Source organism: Pygocentrus nattereri, chromosome 25 (assembly GCF_015220715.1).
Source record: "Pygocentrus nattereri isolate fPygNat1 chromosome 25, fPygNat1.pri, whole genome shotgun sequence".
In the NCBI taxonomy this organism is placed as follows: domain Eukaryota; kingdom Metazoa; phylum Chordata; class Actinopteri; order Characiformes; family Serrasalmidae; genus Pygocentrus; species Pygocentrus nattereri.
Genome location: NC_051235.1, coordinates 21,599,458 through 21,619,237, shown reverse-complemented (window position 1 = coordinate 21,619,237; position 19,780 = coordinate 21,599,458). Strand labels below are relative to the sequence as shown.

The 19,780-nt window shown below is 37.7% G+C and overlaps 1 protein-coding gene across 1 annotated transcript in view; it reads left to right on the top strand.

The window, feature by feature from the left end:
* The first annotated feature begins 690 nt into the window (after positions 1 to 690).
* The window catches only part of map2k5 (mitogen-activated protein kinase kinase 5), an 81,962-nt gene continuing 62,872 nt past the window's right edge, over positions 691 to 19,780 (top strand). The window contains exons 1-8 of the mRNA XM_017703567.2: positions 691 to 1,176; positions 2,098 to 2,146; positions 3,017 to 3,084; positions 13,898 to 13,967; positions 14,676 to 14,716; positions 15,552 to 15,619; positions 17,198 to 17,246; positions 19,521 to 19,585. Coding sequence (XP_017559056.1) covers positions 1,045 to 1,176; positions 2,098 to 2,146; positions 3,017 to 3,084; positions 13,898 to 13,967; positions 14,676 to 14,716; positions 15,552 to 15,619; positions 17,198 to 17,246; positions 19,521 to 19,585 — 542 coding nt within the window. The 5' untranslated portion in view covers positions 691 to 1,044. The remainder of the gene's footprint in view (positions 1,177 to 2,097; positions 2,147 to 3,016; positions 3,085 to 13,897; positions 13,968 to 14,675; positions 14,717 to 15,551; positions 15,620 to 17,197; positions 17,247 to 19,520; positions 19,586 to 19,780) is intronic.

The following is a 19,780-nucleotide window of genomic DNA, read 5'->3' as shown; positions in this document are numbered from 1 at the left end:
ACTGTGCAAAAGTTTTAGGCATCTAAGCAAATTTTTTAACAATTGACCTCAGCACAATATACATTAGAATAAAATCATATTCATAATTCAAATACACATAAAAACAATAAAAGGTCACAAGAATTTCTTGGGTCCATATTTTTCCTTGAAACGTTCACAGCCACCACAGAGACTCGTTAATATCATCAATTACATCATGAGGACAGTTTAATGAAGCACTGATTGGCCAAACCAGGAGTTGCTTTTTAAATACATATAATACTGGGCTTCCTCAAGGAGAGGATTGAAAATGGTTCAACAAACACACTAACATCCAGAAAATCACTATTTCTATATATATATTCTATATATATATTTCTTAGCAAATAAACACACACTACACAAATAAATATATTTTGAAAATGTGTCTTGGGTTCCTAAGACTTTCGCACAGTACTATATATATATATATAGTGTGTGTGTGTGTGTGTGTGTTATTTTAGTTTTCGTGTTTTTTTAAATAAGTAACTTACTATGCACTACACATACTACACCAAAAGAATGACTATTTTGTACTACGGTGAGCTATTTTCGATATACTACTAACGACGTGTCCCAATTCAGGGGCTGGATCCTTCGAAGGTGGTAGTGTGCGGTTGTGAGCACTCGATGGTGCTCTATTCAGCAGAACTCTATGGTGTCTTTCCCTGTTCCGGCTGAATGTAGCTTTCTTCCGGCAAACTTCCTCTGAGTTTGTGTTGACAGTTAGCACGTGAGAAAACTTTAAATGGATTACAGTTAAAAGATTAATATTTTGGGGCTATTCTATGTGTTAAACATATGCCATGAAGGCTGCCTTTTACTGTACCCGAAATTGAAGCGATACCTGCCCGTCTTCTCAGAATGGTAGGTTAACGCTGCTGTTAGTGTTAGTTAGCCAGCGCGCTAGCCGGTTAGCTGCGTAGGTTTAGCCATTATGTTGTTGAGCTGCTGCTGCAGCAGGCGGCTGGGACTGTAATCAGTTTCAGCTCAACCCCATCCTAAAAACTCACACACTCATCTGTTATGCTCTTACTCGTTCTGAATAACCTCTGCGCTATGGACACCGAAGCTATTGTGATCCGAATAAAGACGCCAGTTGGAGACATGGACTCTTCAGTGGACTGTCCTTCTCTGCTGAGCTTCAACGATTTACTGGTAAACAAAACCCTATTAACCTAATCTTATTAAAGTCTTATGGGCCCCTATTATGAATCCTTCAACGCTCCTAGCAGTTCCATTTCACTGCCTCAGATCAGTGTTTGTTTCTCAGCCCCTTTCCTGTAGCTTAGTCCTCCTGTTTTGCACAGTATTTCGCCTAAAAATACATCTCAAATTAAAGGGGCCAATATTTTGTTATTTCTGTATAATTCCATCTTTAATGTTTTTTCCTTCTCCTGTTAAGTTACCATTTTGGAGATACAAGGTTTTGTTCCAACAGGAGCAGTATACAAAGTTGATAATGGTGAAACAGTGGTAAAAAAAAAAAAATATATATATATATATATAATATATATATAACCTCTAAAAAGTATAAAATAATATCTCAGGGATCAGAAAATGATTAATAACCCTGTCATCTAATTCTTTCTGTGGCAAAGATGCATTAAATGCTTCAGAGGCTTCTGGTTCCTACCACCACCATTGTATAGATCTCTGACTCTGGAAAAGCACATTTCATAACAAACCATTTTGAGTAACTTTGTTTACAACTTGACCAATTAATTATGGAAAATTTGTCAACAATTCAGTGGAATAAGTCAAAGTGCACAAGCAGTCATTAAGTATGTGCAGATATGTATCAAGTTTTTGTGACGGTTCTGGTGATGTTGATGTTCTTCCATGATAGTTTACGAAACATGTTACAACATCAGCAACTTGTTAAACTGTGAGATCTTACTTTAAGCCAATGCTACTCTGATGGAGTGTTCAGGGAAGGATGTGTTTAGTGTGGCCTTCGCAGGCTTCAATACTTACTAGAAAGCATACAAAAACTTACTTTTGAAAATGCCAAGTCTGTTGTTACTTATTAGATAAAATGATTATTGTCATTTCCCAGTGTTCATGTATGTTTTTCAGGTTGCAATCAGAGACGTCATGCCAGAGGCGACGATTACAGCATTTGAATGTAAGCATTACTGATTTAAAGATTCTTAATCTAAATGCAATAAATTTTATTCATGTTATCAGTTCTACAGTAACTTTTAACCGCACATTATATTGACTGAAATAGCTGTAAATTTCCTTGGGCTTGATATATGAGGAAGGTATAGTAACATCAACACCACTTGCAAAAGAAAAACTGAATAGCTGGGGCTGGGAGATTAGTCATTTTTATCAAACATTTAACCTAATAACAGTGAGCTTGTGATGAGTCAGACCAATCAAAAATAACCAAACACCCAACCTAATGCAGCTACAGCTAACGGACAGTCTGCACATTAAATTAAGTGTTCAAACGTTAAGCTAGAAAAAGTGCCTATGGTGGTTTTCTTGGCCAAAAAACAAGGCTAAACCTCACTTTATAGAAAATAATCATAATTTACATTATGTAGATTTAAAGGGTGTTCAGTTTTATGACACAATATCAACCGCAGTTCAAAATGATGGAATTGTTGCAGATTTCAAGAGTCTAGTCATGAGTTTAAGGAATAAGCCTCTGGGTCAAGTCAAGGTCCATTTTAGCAAGTTAGTCTTGTCTTTAGATTGCAGAAAAAGTGGAGGTGCTGTTTTCTGTTGCCCAGTTTTGTTATTACCATTTGTTATTACCATTATTACCATTAGCTACAACCATTGCTGACGGAACTTTGAATTTGGGGAATTATAGAAGATTATTCGCTCTGGAAATCATACTGTTTTAAAATCTTGTTGGGAATCACTCAAATTGCAGCCCTCAAATCCATGTTAAACTAATCCAGCTTGACTAGGGCTTTAGTTGATTTGGCTCTCAGTCATTGAGCAATCTTGGTGCACTTAATAATGTACTCCTTTATTTTAGATGAAGATGAGGTCGGTGACAGAATCACAGTTCGGAGTGACGAAGAGCTCAAAGCCATGCTGTCATATGTAAGTATTTCAGCATTCATCTACCAGGTATATGACAATGGACTGTCTAGAAAAGACTAGTGCCATATTGGTAATAAATGCCAGTTTGAGTGAGGACTCATGAACTTGAGACTATTCTGTTATAATTGGTGTCACTGGTGAGTAGCCTGGAAGGACATTTGTTATAAATCACTGTTAGAAAATGCTGTTATTCTCTGTAGCTCAGTTTGGATACTCCAAACTCTCTAAAGAGGTGGGAAGAAGCTATTTAGTGATACTTGTGGATGTAATAGTATAAATTGGTATGTAGATTTTAATAAGCACTGACAGATTCCGGGACTGGTCACTTTCTATTAAAGGTGTGGTTGATATAGTAATTTCCGTTAAAGACAAAATGGTCCAAAGCTGACTGTCTGGACCTTCTTCATTTAATAAACAGTGTCTGTATGGGATCTGTGAAGTGCGATCAACCTGTTTAAATTAAGATGTTTTTTATTAAACAGCATTTTATTCTTTTCAAGGAAATGGGGTTGTGTGCAAGGTGAATGTTTTTTTCGAAAAGATAAGATGAAAAAAATTGTATTTGAAAATAATCTTTCTTTGTGTGAAAGTGTTCAAAGTATTTGTGGCGCAAGTGAATTATAATTACTGACCTCAGACTATTGAAGTCTGAACCACAGCCTGTTTTCATGTACTATTGAGTCTTGAAAGTGGTTTTGTTAGGATGGAAAAGCTATTAAAAATCTATTATCGTCGATCTATTCACCCTTGGGCCAAATCTTCTCATTACTTAGCGGATGGGCAGGGATAACAAGTAGCTACATTTCCTTTTCTATCTTTTTATCATCATCTTGCATTTTTGGGCTGTAAGAGTTGAAGTTTCCATGGCAACTCATGACCTCTGGCAGGCTCCTTCTCTCCTTTTTTAAATTATGCTCAGCATTAACTACACACAATGAACGCAGCAAGATGTAAAACTACATTTCTGGTTCTTTTCACACAGGTCCAAAATATCATGCTCAAAAGCACAGTGAGGATTAAATTAAGGGCAGCTTTTTATTGTTCAGTTTCAAACCTGTATTAGTCACAACATATTTTTGGAGTAAGTCTTATAATAAACTATATTTACCCACACTCTGATAATCTCTGATGATATCAGTGCTTGTTTCTTGAAATATAGATGATCTTGCATAAAGAATTTGTTTTTAAATGTATTAATTCTCTTTGGACATAGCACAATGCAGGATGAGTCCAAATCTAGAAAACTGTAGGATAAGAATGAGTTTTGATTTATGAACATCGACTTAGAAGCACAGTAATGATTAAATGGCTAATGGACCTTTTTTGGCCATGACATGTTAATACAAGGTGTTAATAATTTCACCTCTTTTTGATGGTAATAGTTTTAGATTCTTGATGAAAGTGTCCTTTAAAGTTTACTCTATTTTTGGTCATATCATACTGATATAATTTAGTATATTATTCTAATAATTCTGTATTATTAGTATATAATTTAGCATATTTAGTCGTATGAATGCTGCTACATACAGTACTGTGCAAAAGTTTTAGGCATCAAAGCAGATTTTTAAACAGTTTCCCTCAGCAGTTACCTCTGTGCACCACAGAGACTTATTAATATCATCAGTTACATCATGAGCACAATTTACTGAAGTGCTGATTGGCCAAACCAGATGCTGCTTTTTAACTACAAATATACTTGGCTTCCTGGAGGAGAGGCTTGGAAATGGTTAAACAAACACACTAACATCCAGAAAATCACTGTTATGTGTATATATATATATATATATATATGTGTGTGTGTGTGTGTGTGTGTGTGACTGCATTTATATATATTTATATGCATTTATATGCATTTATATATATATATATATATATATATATATACACACTGCTCAAAAAAATAAAGGGAACACTCAAATAACACATCCTAGATCTGAATTAATGAAATATTCTCATTGGATTCTTTGTTCTGTACAAAGTTGAATGTGCTGACAACAAAATCACACAAAAATCATCAATGGAAATCAAATTTATTAACCAAAGGAGGCCTGGATTTGGAGTCACACACAAAATTAAAGTGGAAAAACACACGACAGGCTGATCCAACTTTGATGTAATGTCCTTAAAACAAGTCAAAATGAGGCTCAGTATTGTGTGTGGCCTCCACGTGCCTGTATGACCTCCCTACAACGCCTGGGCATGCTCCTGATGAGGTGGCGGATGGTCTCCTGAGGGATCTCCTCCCAGACCTGGACGAAAGCACCCGCCAACTCTTGGACAGTCTGTCCTCAGTCTCTTCAGGTCTGGGGAACGGCCGGGCCAGTCCATAGCTTCAATGCCTTCATCTTGCAGGAACTGCTGACACACTCCAGCCACATGCATTGTCCTGCATTAGGAGGAACCCAGGCCCATCCGCACCAGCATATGGTCTCACAAGGGGTCTGAGGATCTCATCTCAGTACCTAATGGCAGTCAGGCTACCTCTGGCGAGCACAGAAATGCCACCCCACACCATTACTGACCCACTGCCAAACCGGTCATGCTGAAAGATGTTGCAGGCAGCAGATCGCTCTCCACGACGTCTTCAGACTCTGTGATGTCTGTCACATGTGCTCAGTGTGAACCTGCTTTCATCTGTGAAGAGCACAGGGCGCCAGTGGCGAATTTGCCAATCCTGGTGTTCTCTGGCAAATGCCAACCGTCCTGCACGGTGTTGGGCTGTGAGCACAACCCCCATCTGTGGACATCGGGCCCTCATATCATCCTCATGGAGTCGGTTTCTAACCGTTTGTGCAGACACATGCACATTTGTGGCCTGCTGGAGGTCATTTTGCAGGGCTCTGGCAGTGCTCCTCCTGTTCCTCCTTGCACAAAGGCGGAGGTAGCGGTCCTGCTGCTGGGTTGTTGCCATCCTACGGCCTCCTCCACGTCTCCTGGTGTACTGGTCTGTCTCCTGGTATTGCCTCCAGCCTCTGGACACTACGCTGACAGACACAGCAAACCTTCTTGCCACAGCTCGCATTGTTGTGCCATCCTGGATGAGCTGCACTACCTGAGCCACTTGTGTGGGTTGTAGAGTCCGTCTCATGCTACCACGAGTGTGAAAGCACCACCAACATTCAGAAGTGACCAAAACATCAGCCAGAAAGCAGAAAGGTACTGAGAAGTGGTCTGTGGTCCCCACCTGCAGAACTACTCCTTTATTGAGTGTGTCTTGCTAATTGCCAATAATTTCCACCTGTTGTCTATTCCATTTGCACAACAGCATGTGAAATTGATTGTCAATCAGTGTTGCTTCCTAAGTGGACAGTTTGATTTCACAGAAGTTTGACTTACTTGGAGTTATATTGTGATGTTTAAGTGTTCCCTTAATTTTTTTGAGCAGTGTGTGTGTATATATATATATATATATATATATATATATATATATATATATATATGTGTGTGTGTGTGTGTGTGTGTGTGTGTGTGTGTGTGTATATATAAAATCATTATTGATTAATATTCTAGAAATTTTGTTTATTCAAATATTTGTTTATGCAAACACTTTTCTCAGCAAATAAACACATACTACACAAATAAATATATTCATAATTCAGAGGATTAATGATTTGGAGGGTTGGTAATTCGGAGGATTAGTGATTATTTTAGTGAAAAAAAAACAGGTAAACAATGTTAGTATGGCAAAATGTGTCAACTTTGGAACATTTTTGTTGACCACAAAGTGAAATAATATGGTTCCTAATATGGGCATGATGGCGACCACAGAATAATGACATGTCTTCAGATGTCTATAATATTGTGCTAATGTAATTTTGATTTTGTTATTTCATCATATTTTCATATAATTAAAAATTTTAAAAAAAGTCAAATGTGCATTTTTGTGGCCAGCACTCATCAATCGATGGCCAGCGCTGATTGGAGGGGCCTTTTTATGTTTTTGTAGCATGCTAATTGGAGCTTGATCAATGTAGCAGTTTTGCCTTGTGTTATACGTTTTCAAAGTGATTATGAAATTACATCTTTAAAAAATTAAGTCAGCTGTGAAAGTACACCACTAAAATGCATTAGGTTTTTGTGAAAGCTGTAATCCAGATTCACACACTTAAAACCTGATGCACTGTTTGAAGTTTGAACTCATGGCGTTTGTAATTGAGAGAAAAAAAGAACAAGTAAACAGCAACAAAAAAGGATATTTGTAAAGCTGATTTAGAAGCAATTGAATGAGCTACAGTGACGTTTTGCTTAATGATGGAACAAGTAGCTGAGTTGCTGCAATTCACTTTGATTAATGGGGCTTATTTAATTTAATACTTGTTACCAATTTACTGTCTAATAATGAAAATTCAACAGTGGTCGTTAAAATGAAATGCAGTCCTAAGTCTTAAATTTAAAATGTTATGCATCACCCCTCTTTTCCTTTATAAAGTCCTTTTACTCAGGCTGTTTATCACTGTTTTGCTTATTGTTTCCCTTTGAGCCAATATTAAATACATTCCGCAATACTTACTGTTCACATTGCGGACGTCAGGAGTAATGACTTGTAAACGTTTCTCTCTGAAGTACAGGGGAAACTAAATGAAGTATCAACTTTTATTATTTATTATTCAGTACTTAAAGTTTCGCCTCATTAGAAGCATGCCCCCCGCTGGGCAGAGAAATTTTTCAAAATCCACTTTCAGCTGGTGTTGTCTTTTACCCCCCATCAGCTTCCAATGACTATGCTAGCCACAGGCTCAATAATCATGATTTCTGATTCTCTAGTAAAGAAAATGGGTATTTATTTATTTATTCATTTATTCATTCATTCATTCATTCATTCATTCATTCTTATGCCAGTTGCTTTATTACTGCTTCACAAGACTGGCTGTTTTCTAAATTAAAATCAAGGTTTTCATCAAAGACATCTATTATGAAACCCTTGCTCAGTGCTCTGCTTAAATAACAATATTTCAGTGGATCTGTATAAAGAGATGTGGAATATTTATAGCCAATTATAAGCCTTTTTACAAACAGGGACTAAAATATAATATAAAATAAAAATATCCTTATCTCTTATTACATTCTCTGTACCTTTTGGGAGAAAATGCAGTGCTAAAGGAAGTGAAGTGTTTAACGCAGGGGACATACAGTATAAATGTTTCATGGATCTTTTGCAATGCATGTACGTTAAATTTTTCTCTATGTATTTATTCAAGCATAAGGGCTTTTTTTTTTTGCCTACGTGGCCATTTGATCTCCAGTGAGACTTGTGCTTGTGCATTTCTTTGATGTCATCAATTCCAGATGAGGGGATGGCTATTTTGTTGAATTGGTAGACATTAAAACAGGGCTACTTTCTGAATACTTAAACAAGGCAAGAAACTGAAAATACAGAAGATTGCATTGAATATGTTACATGTCACAGTTGGTTTTAAGGGTAGCAAAAAGGAAGGAAAAATAAGTGTAATTAAAAATGAACTAATAATCAAAATACATGATGAATGTAAATTAAAGTATGAAACATAAAAAAGAAACAATAAAAAAGGAGATAAATGACAAACCTTATGACTGTACCAGCACAGTCTTTCTCAAAATACATTTGAAGTGCTTAAAATAGTTTAATATACTTCCCTGTGCTCTTTGTAAGTCATCTGCTATTGCAAATGTTTTTTCAACCTAGAATTGTCATCTGTGAAGAATGGGGCATTTTCTGGGCTCTGATTCTGTAGTCAAATGAAGACTGTCATTGGCTGAATCTATAGAAGCTGTGTGACTAGGAAGAGCATGTGTGGATGTGGGGTGGGGTTGGGGTTGTCTGCAATGTGGCTGCAGTGACCACAGCAAATGCCATTGTCATTTTTTTTTTATACATTGAATAATTAATTATTTCATTTTTCAACATTATCACACTTGGATCAGTTGACTACCTTTTCTTCACAAACTTTCTGTTTTTGAGCTGACAGGTACAAGGTGAAAAAAAAAGACTAGGCTAGTAACATTAGCTGAGGAAATAGACCATTTGGGGTTGTTTGTTTTTCTAAAAGACTGACTGCCTTTCTCTATGCAAATTTCAAGCCACGTGATAGTTTTGTATCACTAGCCTGAAGTCAGAAAGCTCAGTACTTATGTTTAAGTTAAAATGTCACCTATGTCGCCTAGCAATTACATTATTTACAAGCTGACATCTTCAGCAGCAAACATTTGACCGGCTGGTATGTCATGTTATAAAGTGTAGGGCTTGACAACATGGTTTATTGGAAACATGGCATCCAAACACTCTGATTTGCCTCTAAAATCACGTCAGACACAGCGGTAAAGGTGGGATTGGTGGGTGTGGTTATGTTAGTGGAGGGGCAGCCACGACTTTGCTGTGACATATAAATGGGGAAAAAAGTCCCAACATCCTTTTGACTCGCTTGTCTTCTTAGAAGTAAGATACTCCAAAATCCATCTCTTTTAGCAATGGCCTCATTTGGCTACAGTAGCTATGAAGAATGCGTTTGGGCAGAACTTGGATAGATCAATTGTGTGAAACAGGAATCTGTAGAAGATTCTTTTCTAACTGTGGTCAGATGCAGTTGGTTTAAACCTGGTGGAAAGTTAAAAGCATTTGTGTTGACATCACCTCCTGTGTTTCCCTGGTTTCAACTCACTAATTGAGGAACGCTCCATTCTGAGTGTGTTAATGATGATATGGCACTTGCAGGAGGGAAGTGTCTGCTCACACTGTCCCCATTGGCACGCAGCAGCAGCCAACGTATGATCAAAATGCCTTTAGTTATTGTCCAATAAAGGAGGATTTCTTTAATACACTGCCACAGATTAGTTGGTAATTGTGTCCCTAATCAATAAAGTAGTGGAGCAGAAAATTAAAGGTGTGTGTGTGTGTGTGTGTGTGTGTGTGTGTGTGTGTGAGAGAACACACATATGTTTTGGAAGAGCCACATTGTTTCCGAACGACCCAGTGACAGTGCTTGAGGCAAGAGAGAGAGAGCAGTATGCATAGAGGTGAGTGAGGCAGGAGAGAGAGGCACTGGTGAGGTGACAGTGATAAATAGGGCTTTTAATATAACAGCTGCAGCAGCTCTGCTTCCACTGCATGTCTTCATGTACACTTATGTATTTATCTTGCACAAGTGCACATACACATACACTCACAGAGGATCTTGACAGCAGTACATTACTGGTGCCCTACAGTGGGTGACCACAAAAACACTTTCAGGATCCAACAACATACTGGTTTTACTACATTATTAAATAATACTGTATTAATAACCCTGCAGCACCTCTTGTAGTAGCGCTGTTTTGTTTTAGCACAGTTTAATTGCAAAATACTCCAAGACTTAGCACAACTACACTACAAATGTTTCCTGACTGTTGGCCCAGTTTTTCTTTATTTTTTATGATATTTGCTGGAGATTTCTCAATCTTTTAAATTTTTTTGATCGTTTGATTATTTATTGTTGGTCAAAATATAGATACATATTGCTGCGCTGACTTTTAAAGTGTTCCCTCTACATATATCATTCATTTGTGCACTGACTTTCTCACACACGCCCAAACCTACCCCCACCCCCCCACCCCATGTCCATCTGGATTTGTGGTTGCAGTAGGTTGATTGTGTGTGATTGGAGCCTGTGTCTGGGTACAAAGGTCTCATGCTCGACAAAGAGGAGGGGTGGCCCAGCTCAAGGCCAGATGGTTCTGTTAACACAAGCATCAATTGAAATGTCCTTTTGGCAGGAGGCGAGGCATTTGGTTTCGTGTGTGGGTCTGTGTCTGTCTGTGTGCATGTGTGCTCTCAAAAAAAATTAACAAACGGGGGTCATTTGACATACAAACTGAAAATATAATTAATTGGTGTTGTCTTTAAGTAACTGGTTTAATTCAGCAATTTGAGGTAACAAAGTCTGTGTATACTGGCTCTGTTCAATTTGATTGAATGGAAATGTGTGGCATATTTGATCTAAGTTCATACAACAGTTCATTTTGTGTGTGAGATAGAATGTGTGTCTATTTGTATGAAGTATGTGTGTGAAACTCTTATTCTTATTCTTACTCGACCAAAATGGTAAAGTAATACAGCCATACAGAAAAGTTTGGGCCCCATGGTCAAATTAAGTGTTTTTATTATTTTGTAAGTGAAAAGTAGTTAACATGTCCTACATGGAGAAACACTTATACAAATTTGAATGTACAATTGCTGTTTATTTGTTGAATTTAACATATTGGAGGAAAAAAAGTTATAAACATGTGACCGGCGTTAAGTAACTATAAACACAGCAACTTTTAAAGAAAAATGCCATATTTAATTTTGTTACCTTTAGAGAGCGTGTTTGGTACTGTGCAGAGAAAATTAAGTAAAAAAAAAAAGTATTTAAAAAATGATATAATTTGTGTTTATTTGCAGAGAAAAAGACTAAGAGTAAGTACAAGTAACATTAATTGGACATTTGAGGAGAAGTCTAAAACCAAACTTCTAACCAGTTTGTAAGATATTAATTACATTTTTTGAAAACAAGTTTCTCATTACTTTTTACTGTATTAATGTTTTATTCGTATTTATTCAAATGTTACATAGTGTTTTGATTGACAAACTGTTACTGCTAACATAATTGGTTTATGTAGTTTGCTTAAATACTTTTGCACAATATTGTAAAGTCATGAATACTAATCAATAATAATTATTAAGGTTAATAGTTGAATATTAAGGTTATGGTTGAAAACTTTAATGAATAAGTAAAGTAATGCTTTTAGAAGAAGTAGGTTCTTTCTCAACTATGGGTCAAGCTATTAACCAGATATTTACTGGGGTCTGTGCAATGTCTTTAATAGAGAATTGGCCTTTGGGTTGGCTGGTGAATTCTGCACATTAAGTTTAAATATACCTTGAAAAGGTATATTCTTTACATGTGTATAAGCTGTGCTTCTAAAGTGTTCATCAACGTGCGTCGTAACGCCAATAAAAGAAGTGCCACAGAACCTCACTGTACATGATTCACTAAAGATAATAACATTTCAGACCGATTGGTGCCCGAACAAAGGGCTGTGCATGCTGACCTTCCAGTTCAGTGTAGCTTTGAATATTTGAGTCATGTATCAAAGCATGGAGTGAAATAGAGAGCTGTTTTACATGTATTACTATGTAAAAGTTTTAGACAGCGCTTTTATTGATTCACTTTCCAATCAAAACAGCCATTTAGTAAAAGTTATTAGTTTTTCAATGTCAGAAAAAAGAAGCTGCTGCCATTTTATCTTTTTTTTTTATCCAACTAATCTTAAAGCCAATGAAATCTTTCTCAAGTATGTCTAAAATGGCTAAAGTATATATTTCCGATGAGATTAGATATAAGATGATCTGATGGCATAAGCAAGTTGGAAGTCAAAGAAAATTAAGTGGGGGGGGGGGGGGGACAAGAGTTCATAAATCCTCATTTAAATAAATATCCTGAAGCTTCTAACAACTGTGTAGACCAAATAGTAATTCATCGTAGCAAGTCATTAATGAGAGACCAAATCAAGCTCCACTCTTACTTCAGATCTAAAAAAAACAAAAAACAAAACTTGTTTCTGTCCATTCTTCCACTGTGAGAAGGCAACTTAAAACTATGGGTTTGAAAGACTTTGTAGCTGTCAACAAGCCGTTACTCATAAAAAAAAGTCTATGTGCACTAGAAATGTCAGTTTATAGAACATTCAGGTTACACCATTTTGTAACATTCCACAAGAAAACGGGGGAATTAGTAACAAGCGAGGCTACAATGACTGGACGTGAAATGAGGATCCCCTTAAAGGCTCAGTCTTCTCAAGTAAAGGGAGTATTTTGGAAAACCATTGTTACTTCACACAGTCCATCAAGAAATCAAGAAATGCAACTTGGAAAGGGAGAAAGCTATACATCAGATTAAGCTGTTAACCAAAAATTATTAACCAAAAATACGATTTGTTGCATCAGAAAGTTTGAATAAAGGCTCAACTTCTGGGTTTGCTAGATAATTTAGCATACTTTGTTTAAATGTGCCTTTACAGATATATGGGATTTTGAAAAGATAGCTGGTAGAATAAATGATATATACACTCACCAGCCACTTTGTTCAGGTACACCTTGCTAGTAAAAGGTTGGACCCCGTTTTGCCTTCAGAACTGCCTTAATTCTTCGTGGCACACTTTTAACAAGGTGTTGGAAACATTCCTCAGAGATTTTGGTTGTTTATTTGAGTTGCTGTTGCCTTTCTATCATCTCGAACCAGTCTGCCCATTCTCCTCTGACCTCTCACAACAACATGGCATTTTCGTACACGCAACTGCCGCTGACTGGATATTTTCTGTTTTTCGGACCGTTCTCTGTAAACCCTAGAGATGGTTGTGCATGAAAATCCCAGTAGATCAGCAGTTTCTGAAATACTCAGACCAGCCCGTCTGGCACCAACAACCACGCCACGTTCAAAGTCACTTAAATCACCTTTCTTCCCCATTCTGACGCTCGGTTTGCACTTCAGCAAGTTATCTTGACCACCTCTACATCCCTAAATGCATTGAGTTGCGGCCATGTGATTGGCTGATTAGCTATTTGTGTTAACAAGCAATTGAACAGATGTACCCAATATAGTGGCTGGTGAGTTCGTTATACATGCCCGACGGTACCAATAAATAAAGTCCTTATTATGCCTAAATAATAAAGACAGTGACATTGCAGACAGAATTATGCTTAAACAAAGGGCTGCTTCCAGTGACATCCCATATAGTGGTTCTCTTGATGGACTGTCATATGTTCAGTGTAGCTATAATTGCTTTATTAATGGAACGTGTGTTGGGCTTTGATTGTCTGCAGTACTGTAACACGGTGACAGAGCAGCGCATGAATGGACTTCTACCAGAGCCGCTGCAGATCTTTCCACGAGGTTAGTAAAGTGTGCATTATGTATATGTATATCCAGACCCTACTATTTGTCCCAATCACACATCATTTTTGAGTAGAACTATGGGATTCATTCATTCAGCACACTGGATTAGCATTGTAATTAGAGTCTGGAACTGTGATTATACACCACATCTGTGATTTTCTTATGTATATGCAATGTCTGTAGTCTGACAAGTAGTAATGCATAATGGTGTTGGAATCATTACAGTATCAGCACATAATAGTTTAAAAAAGATTGGATTGATGTTTAGATTTGACTGACAATTCAAATTATGTATTTGTTGTATATGTTGTAGAAGAGTGTATAGAAAAGACTGGGGTACTGTGCTAAAATATCTACATTTTATTCTCAAGCCTCTGTGACTGTTATATGCTAATATGTGACTGTTGATGCTAATCCAGGTAGATTTAAGCCCAGTTTCTAGATTTTGTGTATATAAAACCATCATGATTGGCAGGTTTAGGATTTTGAGTTTATGCAGGATTTCTCAGGTCTACTGTAACATGCCCTTGTTTGCCTGTTTTGTGTAAGTACATTCTGCATGGATAGTGTAAATAGCTTTCCCTACAGTGGGCTTTAATTTGTCCCTCAGCCTCATTTTCTCTCCAAAGCGCTTCAAATGTTCTTTTATTGCTCCTTGTTCTCTGGCCCCAATGTGCTTTACAATCCAGCCAATTACTTTTGCAGCCGGCAAGACTCCTGGGATCAGGAACATCCACGGCCTCAAGGTAGGTGTCCCTGTGATTGTTTCAGTAAAGTTGCCAACGGACAGTTCATGCTGCGTTCCGCTTATTGAAATGTCAATTGAAGTCAGACCACTTTGCTCTTTGTCTGTTTCCACATGTCCGTTCTCTTATCTCATTCATAATCGACAGCGAATGTGTGTTGGGTTTTCTCTGTGCAGTTAGTTTCTCTTTTCCATCTGTCTGGCTCAACAAAAATTCCAACCCAGCAGCTGTTCACTGTGGTCATAAACATGTTGATTTCAGCTATTTTTGAAATGGTCCTTGAGTTGATCAACTCACGATCAGAGTTCAGCTTTTTTTCATTGAATCTTAAGTGCTTTGTCTTTTCTCTGTTTTAATCTAAACTTAATTGGCTTGAAACAAGGAGGGGGAGCAGTATACATTTAAATGAGGTCTTGGTGGGTACTAATTAAGAAGAGAATCACTGCTTTGCTGGACTACACACCATGACCTAAAGACCTCAATTAAGCTAGTTATTTTTAGTCACTTTGCCCCCCTCCCTTCTTTATCGGCCCCAGTTGGCGAAATGTAGATCTTGCAACAAGCAGCCCTGTTAATCTTCTTGTTGAATGACAAATAAAGGGCATCATGTATATTTGTAATTATTCTTATTGAATAAATACATAAGGATGTTCCCAAAGTTATTTTCAATTTCATCAAGTAATTGGAATGACCTCTTTCCTCAAGCCTATCTCTTCCACTCTCATCTTCCCCTCCTCTGTTCTGTCTTCTCTTCCTACACATGCCCTCTCTCAGCTAGTTAATGAACTGCAGATCGATTAGTTGAGGGTAGTAATATTTTTTTGTTTGCCTGCAGGTGAATACACGACCTGGATCGTCCAGCAGCTGCGGACCTTCTCCTGCTGACTCTCTGCCCAGCAACAGGTGAGACACTCACAAACACCTGATTTAGAGGGAGCATAAAACAAAGTACGAGCTCTATTCAAGATGGATTAACAGTTTAACCCTTTAAGGCTGACAGTTATGTGCAAAAATTTGGGCACCCCTCATCAAATCAACGTTTTATTAGATTTCCTCAGTGAAAACAAGTATGCGTCCTCTCCTGAGATCACTGAGCAGAAAAGAGAGCTCTGAACTTACAATTTTTTTCACAGTTTTGCCAGGGATAGTTAACCTTTGCATACAGCTACATTTCTGGTGTGTAATGTGTTCTTCTCCATTAATTACATTACATTTTTTACTTGCTATTTACTTGGTAAAATTACCTTCTGTCATTGGCTGAAATGAGACCATCTTGTTACTAAGCGTAACTGAGCATAACACTTAACATGTACGTGTGTGAGGTTTGAATCCAGATTATCTTTGGTAATTTGGGGAAATAACACAAATACATTTTATCCCATAAGTATCGGCCAGTTAAATCCTAACAAATTACATTACAGAATGTCCCTGGTAAAACTAATCCAGCTCAAATAGTGCTTATTATAGAGAGAGGATTTCCTTATCAGTGACAATGATGTCACTGAAGACACCAAGATGTCCACTTCACTGTACCTAATTCATTCCTCCTGTTTGACCTACAGGATCGAAATTAATGGACAGACGATCATAGTAAACGTTCTTTAAGCTGCTTTGAAACTTTATTCCATTTTGTTCAGTTGCATCATCCCCTTTGTTGGAGCTTAGCTGTGGAGAGCTAAGAGCATGAGAGGCAGTCTGTAAATTCTATAAAAACATTTGACAAGGTTTAATTGCATTTGAGTAGATAGATTATCAGCTCTTAGCACCAGTGAGCCACCACCATTTAGAGATCGGTATGCAGACCACCAGTGCTCTTCTGTCCGCTTCAAGTGTAAATGTTCACAAAAATGTTACCTTATTACAACTAGATTTAGATAGATCAGTTTTATTTAATCTCACTCTAAGACGGCCCAGCATTGCACAGTTGTGGGTTTCATTTCTCTAGTATAAGTCATTTTATCAGCCAGTTAGCAAGCACTTTATGAGCTGAAGCTGAGAAAAATGCTACATTATGCAGTGGTATACCAGAACACTGATCTAGTGTACTACTATTCATGTACTACTTGGATGAATTTTTTAAGACAAGTTGTTTGGTCGACTTCTGACTATATTTTGCTGTCAGTAGGAATTCATTATATGTCCTTTTTAGGCCTAGTTGAGGCTTGAAAACCAGGCAAAGGATTCTTGAAATGGAAATGAAGTGAAAATATTGTTGTGGAGATCTTAATAGCTTAATATTTTTTCATGTTACATCATTTGAAAATGCCAACTGCCCCTTACATTATGTGAAAGTTTCATGATGGGCAAATGTAGATGTTCAAAATTAGTTGGAATAAAATTGAGTTATGATAGCGTACATGCAAGGTTGGGAATATTTTTCCTTCTCCTGAAATATTACCATTGTGATGATACAGTTCTAATATGTTACAGCCATATGTATTGTTTATAGTAATGAGAACGATTTTTCTTTCTTTTCAACAGTTTAAAGAAGTCCTCAGCTGAGCTGAAGAAAATATTGACCAATGGGCAGGTACTAGACAGCACACTCCATAGACCCTCTCAATGGGATTTTCAGCTTGTCCTGTAACCTTCACATACATACAATATTGAGTAATTTTCCTTTTTTCCTATAAGTGCTTGAGTTTTTAAATGTCCCCACTCAAATCCAAATGAAACTTGAACTTGACAGCTTTCAGCTTGTTCTCATACCTGCTTTGTGAATAGTGAATCTATATGCAGCTGATGCTTTTTACAGTTCTCTTTTTCTGTGTACTTGACACAGAGTGTGAAAAGCATTTCTTCACATTTTTAGGCACTGACCTGTATTTTGACACGTCCTAAAAATGGTCAGTGTATGCTACACCTATTAAACCAGCTGCCACTTGACCATCACTTAGCCTGTCCTATTAGCTCTTATTGAGTGCCATGCATGCGTGTGTGCATGTGTGTCACTAGATTCATATCGATAGCCTCTTGAAGGGCCGTTCAGGACCCTTTCCTCCATGGTGCGTTTTAGATCTTTATCTTGACTTGAGTGGAGTGATATCTGTATTCGTTTGTTGATTGTCTCGTCCCTCGCTTGGCCGACTGCTCCCCCCTCCTCTCTCTGGCAGCACAACAGGGGAAGCGTGGAAGCAAGACAGTGTCAGATAGACAATTAAATGAGTCAAGCCCCCTGTGACACCTGTAACATGCACAACTAATGGAGCTGTGGCCTCCAATCCCCTGACACATGCTCGTTCTCGCTTTCTCTCTCTGTCTCTCTCGCTCTCACACCCACACACTTAAACCTAATCAATGGACCTGCATTGGAGTGAATGCCATATTTCCCAGTTAAAATGAGGCTTGACAGCAGGACATTGACTTCATTTCAACCTCAGCTGCAGGGGAAAATACTTGTCAACCAATAACACCAGGTATTGACATGCTGCCTCTCTGGTAAACCAATCAGATCAGATATCAGTGGGTGAGATTTAGAACAAATACTTGTGGGCAATGAGGTAAGATTGTGACTCATATCAAGTAAATGAAACATTCACATCTTATTCAGAAATAGGACAGTATATATGTCTACCTTATAGGTAGTACAATATACAAGTGCTGTGCAAAACTCTGAGACTCTGAGAAATTTATTTCATTTCCAGTCAAAAGAGCTATAAATAAATAAAGCCATAAATACAAGTTATTCACTTTTCTAGGTCAGTTAAAAAAGCAGAAAACATAGGTTTACACAATTTTCTCCAGCCTTATCTATAATATCAAATTTGTAAGGTCATTTGTTGTGTAACTCTCCACATTTTCATGGAACGTCTACAAAAAATAAGAATATTTGGGGGCTAGAGCACCAAAACTGGACAATATAAGATATGAAGTAAGGTTTTATGGACTTGACTGGATGTTATTTTGGTGGCCTTCCACCCAGTGAGTGCTGGGATAGATTTAACACCCATTATGATAAGCGGCTTAGAAGATGAATGAATGAACGAATTCTCAACACAGCAGCGACACCGATATGGTACTGGCACGGTAATGTGTGTTGCACAGCATCATTGGCGAGGTGTTTAAGGCTTAAAACTAGCATTTAAAAATGTTTTGTACCATTATATAATTTTCTTTAGTTTAAAAGTGGGGGCCCCTATAAGCTTTAACACTGTTTTGTAACTTTATTAGGTCTCTAACAGGCCTTGTTTGTTCAATGAAGTAGATAGTTAACATTGACCATCTGCAATAAAAAGATGATTAATCATAAGTGCACTGCCACAATTTTCTCATCCTCTGAAATACTCCAAAAACTACAAAAGTTCAAGGAGATGGTATCCATTGTGGTATTCTGTGTGTGTGAGAGAGAGAGGAAGGAAAGGGGTCACTTTGTTTACTGATGATGCAGGGTTTTTTTCTGTGTCTCACTGACAGGGAGAAAGAACAACCGTCTCCCTGTAGCCCCTTGGAGTCAGCGGGGGCCAAACTGTATTACACTCTTTTGACAGCTTTTATCAAAGTCGAACAGGACCAAACAGGCAAACAAATGGTCGTTAAACTCTCCATCACTCTCTCCCCCCACCCACCCAAAACTCCTGTCCTTTTATAAATTGGACAGCCCATGTTATTGATCCTGCTTCCGCTCTGCTCCTGAACGTGAAATGACCTGAGAACCTAGTCTTTTATTTATGGCCTCCAGTAGCATTTTTCCTCCCTCAAATATTTCTGTCCCCTAGTGACATCTTTCCATTTTACACTTGCCCTCTCTCTTTCTCTCCCTCTATCTGTATCTCTCTCACCACCTACTCCTTTTTTTCCCTTGAAGATAAACGAACAAGATATCCAGTACCAGGAGCAACTTGGCCATGGAAATGGAGGCACCGTGTACAAGTGAGTGCTCTTCACCTCTTCTTTACCTTGAGTTTTAATTGGACCTGTCATATGCTTATCTCTTCATTGGGCTTTCCATTTCATTGCTGTAGAACTGAGTCACAATGGATATGGTGTAATTGAAGCAAAGGCCATGTTCTGTATCTTTTTTTTCTGTATATTTTCTCATTTTCTGATCATTTCTTTCCCCATACA